Source organism: Lepus europaeus, chromosome 19 (genome assembly GCF_033115175.1).
Source record: "Lepus europaeus isolate LE1 chromosome 19, mLepTim1.pri, whole genome shotgun sequence".
NCBI lineage: Eukaryota > Metazoa > Chordata > Mammalia > Lagomorpha > Leporidae > Lepus > Lepus europaeus.
In genome coordinates, this window is record NC_084845.1 from 55,708,997 (window position 1) to 55,719,103 (window position 10,107).

A 10,107-nucleotide genomic window follows, 5' to 3' on the forward strand; every position below is an offset into this window, starting at 1 on the left:
GTAACTTTCTCCCATACTTAAGTATACAAAATACTAGGCATGTTTAGGCAAAGAGAATAATTTTTATTATGAACCTCAGCTGGTTTTATTGGCTTCAAAACTTTTTAATACCAAGACTTGTATATGTCTTAAGTAGAGGGCAGCCAGGTCGTTTGGAACATAGAATTACATCTTAAAACTAGCAGTGCTAATAAGCTCTATTAAAGAGGAATTATTTTAAGGAGAATAATTAGTGTTCTGAAACTCCTCAGGAAAATCTCTTGCAGTACCTTGTAAGCCTACAACCATTTGCTTAATTCTGTTAGAACTATTAATATGCTTTGAGTGTGTGTGTCCTGGCTAGTTTCCAGGCTTAAATAAAGATTAAGAGGATGGGTTTGAAATCAGACTGCCTGACTCCCTTGTTGCTTTGTGATTTGGGGTGCAGAGCTTATGTTTCCTATGCATAGGATCAGAATAATAGCATCTATTTCATCAAGTTGTTAAAAAAGGATTTAATTTTTTTTTAAGATTTATTTTATTTATTTGAAAGACAGAGTTACAGAGAGAGGTAGAGATAGAAAGGTGTCCCATCCGCTGATTCACTCCCAGATGGCCGCAACGGCTGGAGCTGCGCTGATCCGAAGCCAGGAGCTTCCTCGAGGTCTCCCACGCGGGTGCAGGGGCCCAAGGACTTGGGTCATCTTGTACTGCTATCCCAGGCTATAGCAGAGAGCTGGGTCGGAAGAGGAGCAGCCAGGTCTAGAACCAGCGCCCATATGGGATGCCGGCACTTCAGACCAGAGCATTAACCTGCTGCGCCACGTCCAAAGGATTTAATTTTTAAAATATACATGAAGCAGATAGAATATTGTTGATAGTTGCATTACATGCTATTGCTTCCAAATTTATGGTAGTACATATATAATACATATATATGAATGGTATAAATACCTATATAATGATGTTTCTTCCTATTTAAAACTACTCATTGGGAATATGTATAAAATAAAAGCACAAAGGATACAATCTTAAACTATGCATAATTGCATGATCTAGAAATACCCACTATGTTTTTGTAGAAATACATTCAGAGAGGAGTGTGCATCTTTTTTGGTATCATCTTGTAGTCTGCTTTAACCTCTTTGTTAAAAACTACTTTTTAAAAGGTAACTTTTTTCACTTTTAAAAATTTTCTTTTTAGAATTGTCACTCCAATCCAAATATTTAGATTTTTTTTCTGGTTACTGTGTGTTAAAAGCCGTTAAGTTTCCCAAAATAAATCAAAATTTCTTGCCCATTTAAGTATCAACATGTGAATGCTAAGTGAGAGTTAACATCTGGCATAAAATGCTCACAGCTCTCTTGCTTCTCTTCCTCATCCCCCACCTCCTCCAGTTGCTGGACGTATTGGATTCTCCCCATCCTAGGCGCTGTTCTCATAGGTGTCCTGTATCGTCACTACACGTCGGAAAGCAGATCCTCCTGAGGAGACCTTGCTGAAGTCCACTTAGGAGCGAAAACTAGAGGCCTGCTTTGGGGTCTACAGCAGTGCCCTCTCCTCAGATCCTACCAGTTATGTTCATCCTTCTTGGAGCCAAGACGGTCGGGCAGATACCCACCTCTGGGACCAGAGTCCTTCGTCTCTCAGAGCCTTACACCCACAGCACCTGCTCACTCTGTGTCCTTGCTGGTGTTTCCTCTCTGGTTTCCACACGCACCCTGCCATTTTTATTACTTTCTATTAATAACTGTGGTTCATGTGTGATAGTGACAGTTGCTTTTTGGTAAAAATGCCTGCTTTCCAATACTTTGAATGCACATTAGACATTCTTAACAGGACAGTACTCGAGTTTTGAAGTTCTTATCTTTCCATTTTTTTTAACCAAATTTTTTAAAAGTCTGATTTAATTTTATTATTTATTCTAAGGAGCATAATTCATGAAGTAAAGGTGCCTACCTATTAGTGAAAACAGAACTGCCAACTGATCTCATTCCTCGTTTATGTTTGTTAAAACTAGGGAAAAACTCCACCCAAATCATTGTAGCAGGCAGCTCTTCCCATCCCGTGAGTCCAACCCCTTTTCTTTCTGAGTGGTGCTGGACAAAACTATGCTTCCCTTAAATGGGAAGAGACAAAGGAAGGGAGGAGTGAATTGGGATGCTAAGACTCAAATGCTTCGGAGGAATCTTTCTTTCAAAAGACACTGAAAACACTACTCTAGGACAGGAGTTTAGAAAAAGCTCCAGAGCATTCACTTTGGTTTGGTGCCAGTTTCTAGTCGTTGCTCTCCCTGGGCTGTCTTTTACTGGTAAAATGTAAACGTATAATTATGTGTATAGAATAGCTTTACCAGGGATTCTTGCTACTTTTTTTGTTTATTGATCAGCAGGTTTTTGATTTCCCATTTTACAAAAGTAAGAAACTCCAATTTGGTCTTCTGTTTGTCCCAGTAAAATAACTTCCATGCAGAATGGCATTTGAAAGAGGGAAATCGTGACAAGAGAGTATTTTCCATTTCATCTGTATTTTACCTCCATGGCTCCAACTTGTGGTTTTGTTCTGTTTTTCCATCAAGAATAAAAAATACTGGTAGTTTTTATCCCTCAGATGTGTGTTTCATTGAGAAATCGGTTGTGACTTAAAATTACAAGTGTGTTACTGTTTCTCCCTGGTTCAGGGCTTCTCTGGCGTATTTGACTTTGTTTTTCCCCTTGGAAGCACCTGAGGGGATAATTCGCTGGCTATTTTCTGCCAGCAACTGTGGCGATTGCCAGTCTGCGCTGAGCCTTTGTCATATCCAGCAGAGAGCAGCTTGGTTCCAGAAGGACCCTGCCTGCTGCTCAGTATCTCCTCCCTCTCGCCCTCCCATCTTGCCAGGGAGTTGATGAGATAGGAAACTGCCCAGCAAACCAGTGTCTGCCCATGCAAACTATTTAAGAAAAAGTTCAACCCAGGTCTTGTATTCTGTGATTTAGCAGTTGAATGAATTTAGAATTCATCAAAATAATATTAACCTTGTACTTGCACACTTGGATATGATATTTTTGGAATAACTTGAGATTTCTGGCTGACTTTTTTATGTCAAGGATATGGATTTAGTCAAAGTTTTTTTCTTTAGAGAATGTTTGTATGTATCTTAGATGCTGATTTAGGACAATTTATCTTGGTTATTTAACAAAAGAGGCCTGACTTGATGCTCCTTCCTTTGAAGGCGAGAGAGCGTTGCCCTAAATAAAGATGGAGACAGCATTGCTGTAATCATCACCTTGCACGGGTCCATGGAGTATGGTAGGACAGAGGTAAAGAAGAACACAGAAATATCCAGGAGCTGGAAGGGGGACTAAGCCAGAAGGGACCTTGAGTCAGCTGTAGAAGTGTGTGACAGTCTCTAAAACTGAATCCAGAGCATCATGCTGATAGAAGATGTCAAAGAGCTGTAGTCTTCAGTGAAATTGATGTTTCTGATGTTTTAGGGTAAACTCTGGTGCAAAAGGTATGTTTTTCTATTTCATATTGATTTTCTTTTCCTGTTTATATCTTGGCATGTTTTTATTGAGAGCCAGAGAAAAAAGATTTTCAGACTCTGTACTGTTCATGAAATCCATCAGATACACAGAGCTTCTTTTGAATACTGCCAATGTGATGTCACTTTGTATTATAAAAAACACGTAGGGATTCATGTACTCTGATTCTGCTACCTACATAAACAGGCAGGTGTGAGAGGTACATTTGTGTGAGAGTTTGCAGAGGTTTTCCTGAACAATAAAGTAATACAGTGTGCTTGCCAAATCCATCAGAAAGGACTTTTGTTTAAGAAGTGGCTGGAATTCTAGAAATGGTCTTGACATTACTGGGTCATGAAACCCCTCTTGGGAGCCAGTGAGGTCCCTGTGGCTGACCGGACCCCCTGGGGCTGGTCTCTGGGGTTCAGTTGGTGGTGGTTTATTCCTGGGGAAGACTGGTTGCTACTGCTGCACGCCATGGTGTATGCATCATGGCTGATGAGCACTAAGGGAAGTTTTGTGCCATCAAAGTAGATGGCGTTAGTGCCCATTTCCCAGCGTGTCCCTAGCTCCTGACTGAGGAATTGATTTTGGTTTCCAGACGACTTGCACATCTTTAAAGATAAGACTGTGATACCGGCAAAGTTCATCTTGTATTTAGATCTCTTCATGTGACCTCTTAAGCAGAAACAAAAATCCACTGGAACTTGTAATTTCTTCTAGCAGCCATCAGAAATGCATGTTTTGTGAAATAAATACATTGTTGAATTTGTATTCTTTTAGTTCCAGTGCAGAGTAATGAAAAACGCCTATAACAGACCAGGTATATCATCATGATATCTCATACTTAAAATCGTAAGTGATATCTGTCTGCTTTCATCCCATTTGAGGAGACTGGAATGCTGAGTATTAGCATTGATTACCTCTTACCCGCAGAGAAATGGATTCAGACATCTCTGGTCCCAAAAAGAAATCTTTTTTTTTTTTTAACTTACACTGTTGCCAAATATCACAGAGTAATGGGGAATTTAGTTGCATTTGACTGTCGTGCTCTGAAAGAGCTGGGTTTGGAATTTGTGGGGATAACTAGCACAAAGGTTCTGCAGAAGCACAGATGTGTTTGTCCAGTTAACGACTCTAGACCCAGCGTCTTACCCGAAGTGTAGTAGCTGCTCTTCGCTCACACCTACACATTTTGCTATTTCAGCAAAACATTTGGACTGTTTAACTTCATTTTTACTTCACCCTCAGCTACGAAAGAGTATTATTAACATTCCTTTTCTGTATTCAGTAATGGAGTTTGTTTACCTATTTTATTTCAGCATATTTTGAACAAAGATCTTTGTCTCTTTCTGCCGGAATGTGCACACAGTGAATGTTTGTTAGAACTACACACAATAAAGATACTGTTTTCCGTTTCTTGCCCTGACTTCGTTCTTTTAAAAAAAAAAAATTTTTTTTTAAGTAGACATGTTGATTTTGTAACTTCAGGTGTTCTGGAAGAGGAATTTGTGAAGCAGGCAAGTCACCTGTATCTGTGCTAACAGTGCAGCTGGGGGGGAATTTGTGACGGTGCAGGATTCTTACTGCTGCTCTTTGCTGGAGGTGACTTGCTTGTTTAATAATTATGAGATGCAAAAATCAAAGCTTTTTCCATGTTAATGGATGTAAAGAGAAAACAGGTAGGTTGGGGGTTCTGTTTTTACTGAAATCTGATAAAACGAAAATGAAAGATAATATGCAATGTTTTGTTATCTGCAGTGCTAGTCTTCAAATGATTGTTTTTTCTTGGAAATATCTAAACTAATGGGGAAACTTAAACACTGAGATTGAAGTTCTAGTGACTGTTGATAGAGCAAGGGAAATAAACCATCAGTTGCCTTTAAAACATATTGATAGGCTTTTTTTTTTTAATTTTTTTTATTTATTTACTTGAAAAGCAGAGAAAAGGAGAGAGAGAGAGAGAGCGCGCGCTTCTATCCACTGGTTCACTCTCACTGCAGGCAGAGGCTTAACCTTTTATGCCACAGCACCGGCCCCACTGATAGATAGCCTTCCAACAATACTGACATCATTTGTAGATGAAAGATCATTCACTGGGGTGTGGTTAGTTCACAGTCACAGGAATTGAGGAGCAGGAGCAGGAGAGGGTAATGCCATCCTTATTAACAGTGTTTGAATCTGGCCGGCGCTGCGGCTCAATAGGCTAATCCTCCGCCTGCGACGCCGGCACACCAGGTTCTAGTCCTGGTCAGGGCGCCTTCCTCTCTGTCTCTCTCTCACTGTCCACTCTGCCTGTCAAAAAAAAAACAAAACAAAAAACAAACAGTGTTTGAATCTAATGTTTGATCTTTGATACCAATAGGAATTCATTATCACAGCTCTCTTCCCTGGTGATGAATATTTGGTAGATACTTGACAGATCTTGGCTGATTCATGAAAGCCTGAGATAGAAGGTTGTGATTCCAGTTAACGCAAATATAAAAGGTAAGAGATACACAGTCTATAGAGCTGCTGGTAATTGGTAGCCGAAATTTAATGTTAATTAGCTAAATAGATACCTGTACTGTGTATTTTTGAGTATCTCTAAGCCCCCATAAGGCAGTACGCGAAGTATCTTTGGAAAGAAGAAATATGCCTCACTTTAAAACACATCATTTATTACTGCCCTAGAGTAAGATGCAGAAACCTATTTAAGCTCACAGAGGTGAAAGAAACTACTTGTTAGGAATCATTGATGAATGATTGTCGGATGGGGCCCTTGGAGAGGAGAGCACAGCTTCCCTTAGGAGGGGTGAGAACCAGGACCCAGCAGGACGGCAGGAATCAGGCGGACAGTTCCCAGTCCAAATTCGTCATGGAGAGGAATTCCTAGAAGCGAGAAGGTGAGTGGTACCTTGGTGAGAGTGTCTACTTCTGATCCCATCAAGGGCATGAGGACCCATTCCTTAGGCTTGACTGGGAGGGGGGGTTAAAGGAAAACTGGCATCGCACAGTGGGGTGTGAATGTCTCCATTCACTCAGAGCACTGAGTGGGCCGTGGGGAAGGCTCAGTCCATGTGGCACGGTTTAGCATGATATCACCTTGGAACACCTTGCAAAAAACAGCAGTGTCCCATCCTGCCACAGATCAGTCCGTTTCAGGGGATCTGATGCATGGTAAGGGTCGAGAGCCACTGTTCTGAAAGCTCCCAGGGAGAAAAAAATAGGTCACTTACAAAGAATCAGGAAACGGGTATCAAACCTTCCCAACCGCAGCCCTGGGAAAGGCGTGCAGTGGGGTGCTGCGGGCGGTCAGCCTTTCAATCGAGCTTCAGTCAGTTCAGACAGGCCAGAGACCAAGAAATTGCCTCATCAGTGTGGTTCCTCACAAGCCTCCAGGAGACACATGCCACAGACAGGAGGGACTGAAATGAACCAAGAGAAAGATGGTTGAAGGGGGAAAGGTGAACCAGATTCCCACAATGGTGAGTGCTCGAGAGAAATTCCAGGAGAGCACTTGGGCGGGCTCCAAGAAAAAAAAAAATGTGGAATGGATTGATTTTCACATCCAGTGATTTGAAATTAGTGATAACAACATAGGAAACCAGAAGTGAAAAATGGCAATGATCGCTCTGATCAAAACAACATGTACAAGAAGGAAATGTGATCACAGAACTGAACTTACAAGGGTCCTAATGTAAATGCCTAACAAAAATTATCAACGAATTACTTGTAAGAGAGAAGCCCAGGTGGGGTCACGGTATAAGAAAGCTCAACAGATCTGTCTCAAACTGAACATTGAATAGAGAGAGTTCTGCAGACATGGAGGTGAACAACAGAAGAAACAGCTATGAGAGTTTAGTTGTGTTTTTTTTTTTTTCTGTTGTTGTTTTTTGTTTTTTTTTTGTGCATCAGTTGGGGAGGAGGAGAGACAAGGCCAAAGACCCCTGCTCCTTAGAGCCTCCCGGGGTCAAATGCAACACTTCCCCATGGTTGAGTTCTGTTCATCTGTGAGAGACAGGAGTTGACCAGGAAGATCAAATCTTGTGTCTTTTTACAAAACTCATTGGTCAGATCAGAGCACTCACGTCAAGGGCAGGAGCCTGGCAAAGCCCTCCACAGGAAAACTCAAGGAATGGGACAGTGCTAGTCTCCCCAGCAAAAATTTATAATACTGTTCAACTTATTAATTCTAAATGTGTCCTACTGGTGAAAAATAAAAATTGAGTTGTAAGAAATGTAAATACAAAGCTTAAAAATGCATTGTCATTTTTCTCTCTTTGTTAATATATGAAACACATTAGAAAGAAATTCAAGTCCTGAAGTCAGACCTACATTTGAATTGAGAATTAATTGAACCAATACTCTGTTAGTGATAAAAGTACTTACTAGATGCTCTGTTCCTATTTCCCTGTTTACTTTTAGTTTGAAAGGCAGAGAGACACAGAGATCTTTCATCTGCTGGTTCACTCACGCCTGCCCAGCGAGGGCTGGGCCAGGCTGAAACTAGGAGCCCAGGACTTCATCCAGGTCTCCCATGTCGGGGGCAGGGATCCAACAACCTCTGCCATCATCATCTGCTGCCACCCAGGGTCTGCATTAGCGGAGAGTTAGATGGGAAGTGGGGCAGCGAAGACTAGCCCAAGGCACTCCCATATGGGTGCAAGCGTGCCAAGCCGCATCTTAACTGCTGCACTGGAGGCCCAACCCCATATTACCTCATTTGAGCCTCTTAACAATCCTATAAGATAAATTACTTTATAATCCCTAGTTTATATATAAAGAAACAGGCATAAAACCTATGTAACTTGCCCAGTGTCACAAAGTAAGTAAATACTGAGTTGAAATTGCACCCAGGCTGTCTGGTTCTAGAAACCTTCCTTTAAGCACAAGTGATGATGCACCATTTGTGCTAAGCGCTGTATATGCATCATAGTACGTTTAATGCCCAACCAGCCTGACAAGCTGAATGCTACTACTGTCCTCATTTTAGAGGACATATAGTGAGAACTAGGTTCTACCATCTGTTTCTCATTGAGAAATCATTCAGGGTCAGATACAATAATTATTTGGGAAAATCTTTTTAAAAATTGAGAGTCAGAGGGACAGAAAAAGAGAACTCCTGTTTGCTGGTCCACTCCCCAAATGCTTGTAACAGCTGGGGCTGGACCAGGCTAAACCAGGGGCTGGGAACTTAATCCAGGTCTTCCACATGAGAGGCAGGGACCCTACTACTTGTGCCGTCACTTGCCACCACCCATGGTATGCGCTGGAATTGGGAGCTGGGACTGGGACCCAGGCATTCTGGTATGGGATGTGGGCACCTTCACCACTAGCCTAGAAGCTTGCTCCTGTTTTGGGGGCTGTGTTGCTGTTGAGACTTTATACATTGATATGAGTAGGAATTTATATTCAGAATATTCTTGTCGCTGGGCAGGACTAGAATCGGATGTAGTTAAGTTTGTTGATTTGATATTAAAAAAAAAAAAAACCTTAAAAAACCCTGTCCTTGCTGTACATTGGAAATTTATATTCATTAAATAAAAGTTTAAAAAAAAACAAACCCTGTCCTTAAAAACTTAAAAAAAAAAAAAAAGCAAGACAAAAATGTTGCCTGTTAGTCCTCTATTCAAAGCAATGAACTATTGCTGTGATGTATTAGTATGTTGGTGTATTTTCTTCTAGTGCTTTTCTCTGCATTACTTTGTTTGTAGTATAAATACAATCTTGTATCAGGTTCTTTTCATTTAATATTAAATCAGAATTTCCCCTTGTTATAAATTCAATGCTCATAGCATTTTAGACTATTTTTTCTGTAGAATGTACCAGGGATTCTGTACTGCTTCATTTGTTTGCAAAGACATCTTTGCTAGAAACCTTACCCTTTGCTTCTTTATTTTTTTTTCTTTAGGTTAAATATCTTGCTCTGGAATTATGGAGTTGAGGACTATGCATTCTGATAAGTCTTTATACCATTCCAAGCCCCTCTGATAAGACTGGCACAAATTTACAGTCCTGCCACTAAGGGTGCCTGTTCCAGGTAGGATTGGATGTTTAGTTTGCTGACAGTTTCAGCTGTGGTGTTCCTCTTTTATACCTGGAAAGTAGAAGTCATTTTGGCAGCACAATTATTTTATTTATTTATTTATTTTTTGACAGAGTGGATAGTGAGAGAGAAAGAGACAGAGAGAAAGGTCTTCCTTTTTGCTGTTGGTTCACCCTCCAATGGCCGCTGCGGCCGGTGCAACTCGCTGATCCGAAGCCAGGAGCCAGGTGCTTCTCCTGGTCTCCCATGCCGGTGCGGGGCCCAAGCACTTGGGCCATCCTCCACTGCCTTTCCGGGCCATTGCAGAGAGCTGGCCTGGAAGAGGGGCAACCGGGATAGAATCCGGTGCCCCAACCGGCTCTAGAACCTGGTGTGCCGGCGCCGCAAGGCGGAGGATTAGCCTGTTAAGCCACGGCGCCGGCCATCAGCAGCACAATTATTTTTAAGTAGCCCAGTTTTGCTCCTTAAGGAATCTCTTTTTATGAGAATTATCACTCTTTAAACAGTTCAGAGGTTTTTTTCTAAATGAGATTTTACTAAGGTGGATGCACCCATATCATTTTCTGTATTTGGTATGCATTTTCCCTCCAAGT

The 10,107-nt window shown here is 41.3% G+C and overlaps 1 protein-coding gene across 2 annotated transcripts in view; it reads left to right on the forward strand.

Moving 5' to 3' along the window:
- The window catches only part of LOC133748173 (cytochrome b5 type B), a 47,608-nt gene extending 42,703 nt beyond the window's left edge, over positions 1-4,905 (forward strand). For both annotated transcript variants that reach the window (XM_062176785.1, XM_062176784.1), the window contains one exon: positions 1,378-4,905. In XM_062176785.1, the coding sequence (XP_062032769.1) occupies positions 1,378-1,482 (105 nt within the window). In that variant the 3' untranslated portion in view covers positions 1,483-4,905. The remainder of the gene's footprint in view (positions 1-1,377) is intronic.
- The last annotated feature ends 5,202 nt before the right edge of the window (positions 4,906-10,107 follow it).